The 13,234-nt window shown below is 35.6% G+C and overlaps 1 protein-coding gene across 1 annotated transcript in view; it reads left to right on the top strand.

Annotated features, from left to right (window-relative positions):
• LOC122795071 (vomeronasal type-2 receptor 26-like) overlaps window positions 1-13,234 on the top strand; it is a 196,311-nt gene that overhangs the window by 122,580 nt on the left and 60,497 nt on the right. Inside the window, exon 3 of the mRNA XM_044063646.1 lies at window positions 5,340-5,463. Within this exon, the coding sequence (XP_043919581.1) occupies window positions 5,340-5,463 (124 nt within the window). The remainder of the gene's footprint in view (window positions 1-5,339; window positions 5,464-13,234) is intronic.

The following is a 13,234-nucleotide window of genomic DNA, read 5'->3' as shown; positions in this document are numbered from 1 at the left end:
TAGACATACTATGAAAACATTGGTTATGATGATGATGATTTAGTATTTATAGAAATTTTAACCAGTTTATACAGAAAACAAATGCAACTTAGTATAATACAAACAGGAATTGCAATATGAAGTGAGAGAAAAGCAGGCTTATAGTATATTTAAAGAAAAAGTCAGGATGGAGAAAGTGACAGACACATGGAAGTGAGTGAAGAAGGGAGTGTAAGGAGATGTAAGGTATGAATAGGGTCTATATTATATCCTCGAACACTTAAAAAAGAGAACATTAATTGATCAAACTTATTTTCGCAAAACTGCAAAATATCGAAGCAGCAGAAACTCAATTTTTTCCTAGGAAAAGAATTCAGTTGTCCGTTTCTGTTGCTTCGGTATTTTCAGTGTTATGGTGGAAAGTTACCGGTAGGATTCAGGTAAGTGTGCGATTGTGTGGATGTGAGTGTTAGGGTGATTTAGGTGAGTTAGGGTTAGGGCTCGGGTTAGGTGTGTGCGATTGAGTGGACATGAGGGTTAGGGTGGATTTAAGTGAGTTAGGGTTAGGGAGCGGGTGAGGTGAGTGTGCGATAGTGATGGACCTTAGGGTTAGGGTTTGGGTTAAGGTAAGTGGGTAGTTAGTGGTGTGTGTATAGTTTAGTGTAGGGTTAGGTATCAGATTTTAGGTTTATGTGTGTGGATTTCTGTTTGTTTGGTGTGCTTGTGTTGTGTGTATGTGTTTTGGATCAGCGATTTTTTTCCCTGGGAAAAAAATCACTGATCTGACAGTTCAAGATTGTAAGCTTTCACTTAAATTAGGTCGATCAATAAGCATTCGATGCTATAATATAGACTCTATGAATATGTCTCTGTTTGCATTTAGGGATATAGTTTAACCTGGTGTTTAGACAGCGACAGTGAGATTTCCATTATTTCTAATGACCATCAGGACTTTAAAATTTATAATTTAAGTAACGCAGAAGTTACAAAAGATTGGGCGAACTTGTTTCAGAAGGGGTTAAATTTTGTACCCTACAAGAAATTCAACATGGAAAAAAACCTCCTTGATGTCATGCTTTATACTAGAAAGCTAAACCTGAGTGTTTATGTAAGGGAAACTGGGAATAATTACCAGTTACCAGTTGGGTGCAAAAAAACAAGCACTTATAACCCCCCACTGCATCCCACTTTACAACTGTTCCAAGGCATTTGCACTAAGGAAATCAGGGATTTACATAGAGTGAACGACAATAGTAAACTGTACAATTTAACTAAGGAGAAGACTATCTTCTAGACAGTATTTCTAACAACAGACAGATCAGAGTCATGAAACCTGACAAGGGTGGTGGTTTAGTAGTCATGGATCAGGAAAGGTACATTGACTGTATGCTAGAACATCTTCTTGATGATGGATATGCACAAATATCACGCAACGAATTAAACATTGCATATAGTCATGTAGACATGGTGCTTTCTGATTTATTTCTTAATAAGCAGATATCTGAAGAAGAACTGTTTTTTTGTACACAGAAACATCCACAGATTCCAACGATATTTGGGATCCCAAAAATCCACAAGAACATCTTCCACCCACCATTAAGGCCCATAGTGGATGTGAAAGGTTCCAAAACGATTAGTATTGCTAAATATTTGGACCACAAGTTAAAAAACTGTCTGAGTTCATTTTCCCATATTATAAAAAATTCTTGGGACTGTCTCAAAAAATTAGACAAGAATTTTTTGACAGTAACATTATTTTTTTAACTATTGACATCAAAGATTTATTCAATGTCATCCCACATTTGGAAGGTATTGAATTGTTCTATGATTTTTTTGTGCCAACAGACTACATTCTCCCATTCCAGGATTCTTACACTTAGGTCTTTAATGGAATTAGTCCTGGAAAACAGTTTCCTGATTTTTGAGGGACATCTTTTTAAGCAAAAATCAGGTATTGCTAATGGGGCGGCCTGTGCACCAGTTTTTGCTAATATTGTCCTGACACAATGGGAATTGTCCCATGTTTTTACATCTGAATGGATGACATACTGTTCATTCTATGGACGGTACCTAGATGACATCCTTATTTTCTAGAGGGGGGACCAGGAGCAGTTGTCTGAATTCCTACTATTTCTCAACTCCAATACTACCTTTCTGGAGTTTACCATGGTAACTCATATGGAATCCATTAGTTACCTGGATATACAGATTTCCAAGGATCTGGAGAACAACCAGTTTTATTCTAACATCTTCAGGAAACCCACATACTCGAACACCCTTCTTCATTTTGACAGCGGACATCCCCTTCATCAAAAAAGATGCTTAATAAAAGGACAAGGGGTGAGATTGGCCCGCATGATCAGCAGAATTGATGACTTACAAGAAAAGGGATGTTTTATTGGGTATGTTAGTCAACAGGGGGTACGCTGAAGAATTTGTGACACCTTTACTTGAGGAAGTATCCAAAAAGAGAGTGGAAGATTATTTCTACCCACTGTTGGGTTTGGACTTTTCTAGACTCTGTGCACCTTTGGAAAGTAGGGTTTCGACAACTGCTCCATTTCAACATGGGCTTATTCTTACATACAACTTACAATTCCCTTTGATACGGGACATAATAGTGAGAAACTGGTTCATTCGTATGAGCGACGAGACCATAGGAGGGAAGGTGGGTGACTCCCCTGTTATAATATGCAAAAAGGATTCCAGCATTAAGAACCTTTTGGAGACCAGTGGTAAGATCACTAAACCTGGTATTGGGAAAATGACAAAATGTGGACACTGCACTCAATGCAAACACATGTTAGAGTGTGACAGAGTCTTTATTAAAGGTTATGGATGGGTAAAAGTCAACCAGAATTGTAATTGTGCAAGTAAACAAGTAGTGTATGCTGCTATATGCGAGGTGTGTCCTGGGTTTTATATTGGCAAGACCAAAAATGCCTTCAGGACACGCGTTTATCAGCATACATATGATATAACTAAAGGCAACACCAAAAATGCCCTGGCAAAGCACATTAATACATTTCCAAACCACAAATTCAAGTTTATTATTTTGGAAAGGGTAGTAATGGATGAGAGAGGGGGACCCAGTGACTGGTTCCCTGAATTTAGAGAACGTATGTGGCAACTCAAAGTTAATGCCACTACTAGCCCAGGTTTGAACGATATGGTGTCTCTCACCAGCTATTTAAAACTTAAAGCAGATTTTTTATTTTAATGAGGTGTGTACTATGACCTTGCTTTTCATTTCTATGTAAGTTTTTATAGCACTGATATTAATTATTGTTTGTTCCAAGACATTTTGGGTTTTTATTGGATATATTTTATTGTATATATCGCTTGTTGCAGAGATTTACACATATGATGTTCATATTTAATCTAAAAACAGTTGATAGTTTTGTATTATATTTACAAGCTGGCATTTTTTTTAAATTTAGTGTTAGGGGACACATTTACCACGCATATATATATATATATATATATATATATATATATATATATATATTTTATAGTGGTACTAAGTAATGGCTTAGATTATTTTAATTTACTGGTAAAGAAACAACTCAGAAAACAAGGGAGTCTATGTCTTTAAACATTTTTATGCTTAATTATTCAATTGCATTTAATCAATGGCTTAATTGTTGTATGTATAAAAGGATGGTCTTGCTGACTGTCGGGTATTCTGAAGAAGTCAATCCTAATATTTGACGAAAGTGCTTAATAAATTTTATTTATTTTTGTATCCTGCTCCATTTTTGTGCTTTTTGTTACTTGGTGCTTTTCTACAAATTTCTGGTGTTGAGCAAGAACAGAGCCAGCTTTTAGCTAGGATGTCTTTCTAAATGGTTTTGAAGCATTAAGTTTAGCTATCTAAATTTATTACACTAGACAAATAGAATTGTCTTTTTCTGTTTTTACACCTATCTAATGTAAGGTAGTATAAAGAATGAAAGAAAGGAATTTCTTTTTAACATTATAATTCATTGCAATTTTTTTTAATTAACATTGATCTGCATTTTTGGGGTATAATATATCTTGCTACTGTACCATGGGATCTAAAAAAACACTCCTAGGTAGATGCAACATAGGCCTCAACAGAAGTGCATCAGTTATGTCCAAATACAGTGCTGCAACAAATTGCTACAAAGCAGCAAAATGCTCTTATGAGCAAATGAGACTAAACATTCCAATGAGAAGTTTCAGTTAAAAAATACTGAATAATTACAAACACATTGCTTTGTTGTTGAAATAATTACAAGAAAAGTGAAAAGTATATAAATGCAAGTCAATAATCTGTTACAGGAATATCCATGTTAAAGCAATGGCATTAGCAAACTTTACTAAGCTTCTTGCTGAAGAATGTAATGTCAAATATCAATTGAATGAACTCCATTCTTGTTGCAAATGAAGCAAAGGCACTTATTATTTTGTGTACCTAAACACATGTGTGTGTGTGTGTGTGTGTGTGTGTGTGTGTGTGTGTGTGTGTGTGTGTGTGCGTGCGTGCGTGTGTGCGTGTGTGTGTGTGTGTGTGTGTGTGTGTGTGTGTGTGTGTGTGTGTGTGTGTTTTGTTATATCTGCACATTCATCTGGTGATGGATACATGTTGATAATCACATAATACCTCTTGGAAACTGACTGATGTATTCAAGACCTGGTCAGATGATGTCACACAGCCATGCACAGGGGCAGCTTGGTTAATGAGTCTAGCCTAAGGATATTGTATAGAGCTACTGCTTAGACAGCTGCCTCATATCTAGGGCTAACATGCAGTTTATGCATTAGTTCCATTTGCATTCCTTGGATCATTGTCCCAAAGTCCAGATAACCAATAAGAGTATCCAAATACCACACTCCAATACATTTTCAGATGTAATACAATTACCAAACAAGCTGAAGTTTCAGCAACTAGAAAAGAAACTAAGTTCATTGAAATTATGTGAACGGGCTTCTATAAGTGAAATATTGCTTAATTTGTTACTGTATTGATGTTATATACTTAGTCTTTGTGAATCGTTCACTTTTTGGGGTACACCTTGGCATTCTAGTGCTAAAGACTGCATCACTTAGGTTCACACAGTATATCAGTGGATAATGTAGAAATCAAGCCAAGACCTGTGCTGTTTAGTTTGTCTGAAATACATTACCTTAGCCAACAAATAAATATGACTGTGTTTGTTTTTGTTATTTGTGAAAATGAAAGAATTTTCATTACTAAATTCTTGTCTAGTTAAACCTGCAAACATTATTGAGTTTTATCACAAACTAACTTTAGTGTCATTTGTATGCTTGATTTTTACAAGATGTTTATTATGAAGTTCATTTTAATATTTTGATGCTTGCTTTTTGCCTTTCAGATTCCAAGTTCCGTCTGTAGTGAGCAATGCCGTGTTGGATACAGAAAAAAAATAAAGGAGGGGAAGCCATTCTGCTGTTATGACTGCTTAGCTTGTCCAAAAGGGGAAGTGGCCAATAAAACAGGTATATTCTGTCTATCATATCATATCATATCATATCATATCATATCATATCATATCATATCATTCCATATTACGGCAATTCCAATTTAACACATATACAATAAATTATCTTAACTGAATTCCAGCAGCGACTCCCATTAGCCTGACACCCAACAAAACAATCTACCAACTATTTGTGTTCTGAGTGCCACTTCCTTTCCCTTGTCAATCACTTCTTGAACATTTATTTGTCTCTTATTTCCCATGCATTAAAATTATTTCCCCATATGTTCTTTTTTTCCTCCTATATGTTCTTAATTTATTGATCGATACTGTTATATTTCTTTTTATTTATTTGACATTAGATTACCAGTTAATGTTAGAATACATTACTTAGGTGGGCAGGAGCCTTTGCCCTACTGGTCCACTTTAGCTGAATGTGCTAATCCTATCCATGGCCTTGCCCCTAAGTATAGCCAGCATCTTAAATTAAGAAAATAAAAAAAAATAAAAAAAATCCTTCCTATAACATTACCACTCCAGTAAAATTTGAGCTGCATGTGGTTATGATTTGAATAGTGCACTAGAAAAAAAAATGTGTTTATTTTTTGATGAAGTTTGTGTCGTTGTATTGCATTAGTGATGTAAAAATTGGTCGATGTATTTTAATTGCTGCTTTCTGTGTCAACTAAGTAAAATGATGACCAAACATTATATAACCATATATTGATATGCTATAAATATATCTATAAATGTATCCCATTCAGAATACTGACGTAACAGAAAGTCAAACTTCATATGGTCGAGACCATATGATCAACTTTCTGAAAAGCTGAACAAAAGAAAGCAAAGAGTTAAGCTTTTGCAGGGGGCAAGCGCCCATGCACCTCCACACCCCCTGCATATTTGATATATATATATATATATATATATATATATATATATATATATATATATATATATATATATATATATATATATACCAACTCTGAAATTGCACTTCTGTGGGGACTAAGCAAAATTCCCCAATCTCCACTGAACTGCAATCTCCATTCAAAAGCTTTGACATTTTAGAAAGTCAGTCATATGGTCTTGACTATAAAGAAGTTTAACTTTCTGTTAAGTCAATCTGAATGAGACCCCTGTATATAGATAGATCTCTCTCTATATATCTTTCTATGTATCTCTATATTTATATCTACCTCTCCGTGAGTGTATGTGAGTGTATACCACCAAATCGAAAATTCACAACATCAAAGGGCAAACGATCAACCACAATTAGTTAAACAGCAGCTGTTTTCTGCAGGGGCAAAGCCAATCTGCACCTTCACATGGATTGCATTACAGAGGGAATAGGACAAAATTCCTGATCCCCATTGTACTGCGATCTCGAACATTAAAAACAGCTGGCACTTTGGATCAGGTGACTTTCAATCAACTGTATCTACTTTTTTCCTATTCTACTAGCTGTTTTTTGACAACTAGAATATAATCCATATATATATATATATATATATATATATATATATATATATATATATATATTTATATATATATATGGGTTGACTTTGACCTATCAAATACACTTTCTTGAAAACAGATTTACTGAAACAAATACCAAAACAAAAAAAAAAAAGAAAACCAAAACAACAAACACATTAAACTATACCCACCTAACAACCCCGCTACTTATATATACTAACTCCGACATCACACTATAGTAGGGAACAGGGAATATTTCTTTACTCTCACTGTTCCACTCTTCGTTAGACTGAGTTTTCACAAAAATACATTTTCAGAAAAATGCATTTTCACGAGAATGGACTCACTTAACTGCAGTTTGATGAACTGGAATTTCGATGGATCAAAGTAGACCCATATATATATATATATATATATATATATATATATATATATATATATATATATATATATATCTAGAGAGAGAGAGAGAGAGAAATAACAAATACAAATATTTGTATGTATCGATACTTATATTGATAGATACAGATATGACCAAAATTAATTTGAAGCAAGTCCATTTGAATAATAATAGGTTTATTTTACAAGGTGAATTTTTACAAGAACTTGAAGAAGAATAAACTAAAACAAAAAACACAGTTTAAATTCACTGCCAATGTCACATCAAGGTTCCAATTTGTGCTACAATATAGCTCCTAAGGAAAAAATAGTACCCATAGGAAATTATAAAGATCCACAGGAAGAAAGGCTAACTCTCTTTTCATCTTACAAACAATAGTGCACTGGCACACCATTAAAACATTTACTTTTAACCTGTCTAGATGTAGGGTAACACCAGGCTTTTTCCATTACATCAAAATTCTCATTTTTCAGCCTCTCCAGGATTAAAGAACATGCAGGCTTCCTTATATAGCCAAAATACTCAGTCTATATTTTGCTGTAACTAGCAGATTGAGGAAGCTTGCATGAAACTCCTTTAACCCCCACAATAGAGAATCAGGGACTTGAACATCTGAATTCTTGACACTCCTGACATGCATCTCATTGCAGACTGTTTTTAATTAATTATCAAGCAAACTTAATCCTTTCTTGATCTGTCTCTGTCTCTCTAATTTTTTCTCTCTGGCTTAAGAAAAAAAGAATCTGGCTTCTTCAACTCTGGCCATTCTGCAGAAACAAAATTGAAAATATCCATGTTTTATATATATATATATATATATATATATATATATATATATACATATATATATATATATATATATATATATATATATATATATATATACATATATATATATATATATATAGAGAGAGAGAGAGAGAGATAAATGTGTGTTTGTTCTAGCTATATATATATATATATATATATATATATATATATATATATAGATATACAAACACATACAAACATATAAAATAGGTAAATATAAATTAAATACACATGTACAAACATATATATATATATATGTATATATATATATATATATATATATATATTCATTATAGATAGAGTTACTGGTCCCTCAGTGTCATATGCCCTAGATACAAAATGCCAAGTATCAAAATGATGATTTCTCTTTTCCCTTGAAATCTACTACTGGTATGGTTTCTAGTTTTGCACCAGCTGTGACTCCTTTGGTTTTGGAGATTTTTTTCCCTTCTTCATTTCTGGATGATCATAAAGCTGGTATCTATATATATATATATATATATATATATATATATATATATATATATATATATATATATATATATATATATATATATATATATATATATATATATATATATATATATACATATATCTATATATATGTTTGTGGAGATGTATGGACTTGTAATTTAATTTTCCAACATTGTGGATCATCTGTTTTAAGTATTTGGGTTTTAGTGGATATAATATCAACAAGCAGAGAGATATAGATAGATATTCAGATAGAGATATGAAACACTAACCATTAGCATACATAAATCTTTAGAATTAAAAATTCATACCTTTACGTTTGTATTACTATGTTGATAATTTAAGTTTATAACCATCCTACAGAAATTTACAAAGATATATCTCCTAGCATATTGGTTAAAGTCTTTGCCTCCCACGGACAAGATACAGAGTTCTATCTTGTCCTCTGCACAATTCCTATGTCGAGTTTACATTCCCCAGGGTTCAGCAATGCTCCATGTAAGAATGGAGTTATTCTCATATGGAGAGTCTCGTATCCTCATAGAACAGCAGTGTGCCTTGCATATGCATCAAGGTGGCTGCTGTATTCCTACATGGACATGGGTCTGTGTACGAGTGCAGGGAGCATGTCCGAGAGCAGTGCTCTTACAATATACATGGCCCCTGCACTCCGGAGTTGCCATACAGCAATACAAAAGCAGCAAAAGTGTCCGTGGACACCTGTTAGTGTCTATGGACATACCTTTCAACCTCTTAGAACAAAAAAATCTGGACAAAGCCTAAAATGATGGGGTGACAAAGAGGGACAGATTTTAAATATTGCTCTTACAAACTTAAAAAGTTGATTGAATAATAGGTTTTGCATTAGCATTAATTTTCTGAAGTGTGTGGAGTCTTAAACTCAAATGTTTGTCATTATAATGATGTCAATACTCATCTATTTATCAGAAAAGTACAGATTTTAAGAGGAACACACCAAAATATGAGGCAAAAATCAGGACATTCTGCGAAAATCTGTACAGGTGAGAGGTATGTCTGTGGCGCTTACCTCTCAACTATTCTTGAAATGTGTGCAGATAGTTGACTCATGTATTTTGGTGTGTTCCTCCTAAAATGTGCACCTCCCTCACTCCACGGAACCAAAACATTAAGCTAATGCAAAACCTGTTTATCCTATCAACTTTCTAAGTTTGTAAGAGCAATACTCAGATGATGGTGCAGAAAGCAATGTGCAAACCCCTACAGTAAATAAAAATAAAACACATATGTATTTTTTTTTTCTGTCCGCAATAAAGTTTAAGCATAGCTGAGTGGGAGTGCACGTTACACAGCTACATTCAGCCTAGCTTACACATCCCAGTGAGCTAAATGCAAATATACAGCCCACACAGTGTAAAATGAAATAGCATAGTGATTACAGCTTTTGCTTACCAAGCCAGTATTCACGGTTTGAGTCCCCATTCAATCCATTCATTTTTATCTGTTAAAAAAGTACAAAAATATATTTTGTTATTAGTAGGTAGTGAATAATATATATATATATATATATATATATATATATATATATATATATATATATATATATATATATATATAGATATTTGTTAACCAGGGTAGTGTAGCATGTCCAAATGTGAGGTGTCAGTGTAGTACAGATGTGAAACCCCCATATAAACACAAGTGTCCCATACAGCATAGCTAGAAAAGAATGTATTGTAATGAAAGCACATAGGGGGATGTTATACAAGGTAGACATGCATATCATAATATGTCATTTATGAGGAATTAACCCCACACTGCTGATAATCTGTAAAAGAAAGTTGAACAATGCTAACTTGTGCTCAGCTATGCCAGTATAAGCATCGCTTAAATGTAAATTATAAGCAGGAATTAGCATAGTTAATCAGATTTGTGCTCTGGTAAGCAATGCATATACCAGCTAAGCATGTTTGCCTGGGGCTTAGCTTAGCTTAACATATTCAAAACCATCCAATCATGGCAAAGGGTGGGAAATCAGCCAAATTTAAACCTCACAGGTGGGAATTCAGCTCATAACCGGTTTTAGCTCTCCAGTGTAGGCACTATAGCTGGTGTTGGAGAGGGTGTGTGCTTTCGTGCACAGCACTGAGGCATACAGGAGTCCAGAGTCATGGTTGGACAATACAAAGCAGAGGCCTGGGAAAGTCTCACCAATGATCTCCCCAGTGCCACTGGCATCCATCAGACTGGTGAGCAGGTCTGGCACCACTTTGCTGACTTAAAACAGAGGAAGAGGGAGGTATTGGACCAGTAGTTACAAGATGCATGGCAGAGGGATGTCCTAGGTGTGTGTAAGTATTAATATCAATAACTGTTTATCAAAGTCCAGCCTGTGTATGTGATGGATAGATATGCATAAAAGTTTCTCTATCTTCTTTACAGCTCCAGCTGAGCAGGCTGTGAACCAGGAAGCCCAGAAGCCCATGCAAGCAGGCTATTAAGGCTGCATGCGAGGCTGGTGAGGAAGAATCTAGCTTGTAGTATTCGTACCAAATAAATATAAAGGAGTAGAATGTTACCTTGCAGTATTAAAAATGGGTATGGTTTGTACTAAATAAACCAGACAATATTACAGTAATAGTGCCATATAGGTTATATATAAATAAAACTGTAACTGCCTGTCAATAAAATTCAGAACCCTGGAGTGGTTGTGTTTGCTTTGTTATTGTATGAATTTAAATGTGTGCAGGTTATGCACAGCAACTATAGCTCTGAAAGCATTAAACAATCAAGTTTCATTTGACAAAGTTATGCCTTTGTAAGACATGAGATTAACTTATATGAAATGTTTCATGCACCAAGATCTGATATCTGAATAGTAATGTTGTGTTAACCATTGTTTTCCACTCTGTGCTATGTCAAAATGTATGCATAGAAATGCATGTATAAGAATGTTGTAATTACAAGGTCAGATTGTACAAGCAAGAGAGTATTAGACAGAAAACATTCAAAGAAGCAACAGCAGTTTCTCAACAGCTTGTTCTGATGAAACACAAAAACTTGTGTTGTATTTTATGCACAAATAGGCAGGGTTTGAATCCCGGGAGTGGTAATAAGCTGTATGCATAATTTCACCTAGGATTTTGTGAATATGTGTAGAAACAGTCAGGTAGTGTTAACAGAAATTTTCTCCACAGGTCTGCCAAGTAAGGAAAGGTATAAAGTAGCTATATGAAGGCTGTAGTTATACTGTGTAAAACACCCATGGTCCAACCCCAAGGCTGTAAATGACATCAAGATAAGTACATACACCAAGTAGTCTCCCCCAAGAAATGTTCAAGTGTCATGTCACAGCTACTGATCCCTGCTGCCAACATCCAGGGTGACTGATAGAAATCAAGGCAGAGTATGGCAGTAGCAGACATACACACACACACACACACACACACACACACACACACACACACACACACACACACACACACACACACACACACACACAATATGAGTGCACATATTTAACCCTGACTATGTGAATATGGGTAGAAACTGTCAGGTAGTGTTAACAGAAATCACTTCCACAGGTCTGCCAGGTAAGAAAAGGTATAAAGTAGCTATAAGAAGGCCATAGGTTGTTGTAATAATACCTGTAGAGTAATCATTAGAGCAATGATAATTAAAGCTATGAGCACTACAAGAATCTACATTTGTTAATTGACATCTCTCTCTCTCCCCCACCATATCTTCATCAATAATCTAAACACATAAATGGATGGGTATGTTTTCCACCAAACCTACCATTGGGACATGTGTACTATTGTTCTACAAATATTGAAATGTTTTCCAATTAATTTTCCCTTTTCAAATACTATCAGTCGTGGCCTGTTGCTATCAATGTAACCTGCTTGCTGGTGTAATGCCCACTGTGGTACCATATAGGCATATGCTCTGTTTGCTATACAAATGCTCCAAATCTGTTGTTTTGGGTTAATGGGAATACTCAAGCATGCTGTTATAACTAGTCCTGGAATGTGTTTTTCATGACTAACCAACATGTTCTAAAACTGCAACACCATAGCACATCTGGGAAGGCTGATACCAGTGGATCTCCCTCTCCCGCCTCATCTGGCCATGGCACCAGGCCCCAGCACATCTGGGACCCACCCCAGAACCTCCTCGTCTGCTGGTCCTATACCACCATTGGGTGGAACCACCTCAGGGGATGGGGCTCACCCCCCCCGGGTGCTGGCACGGACAGGATCTTGTCACTCAAAGCCAGGTCCTGGGTCTGGTGCTTAGGGAGCACCACAAAGAACTGGGAGATCTGCTATGGCGCATTTAGAGGATCAGCCTGCACCTCTTACTCAGCCCCCAGCACAGCCACCTTTGGGGCCGTGAAGGTGCAGTGGTGACTGCCCATGGTTGGGGACCTCAGTCCCACTGTATCCATTTGGGGGATCGGGGGCTTCTGATTATGAAACACCCCTCTCGATCCAAGGTGTTTACCCACACATGTGTCATATACCACCCCTGTATGCTGTCTTGTCTGTGTTTCTACCCAACCTACCTCCCCAAATATACCTACTATCCTTCTCCAACATCCCACTCTCACCTTAAAAAAAAAAAAAGACAATCTGTTCCCCCCCCC

Source organism: Protopterus annectens, chromosome 2.part1, assembly GCF_019279795.1.
Source record: "Protopterus annectens isolate FY-2018-M chromosome 2.part1, PAN1.0, whole genome shotgun sequence".
Lineage (NCBI taxonomy): Eukaryota > Metazoa > Chordata > Ceratodontiformes > Protopteridae > Protopterus > Protopterus annectens.
This window is presented reverse-complemented; position numbering and strand designations above follow the sequence as displayed.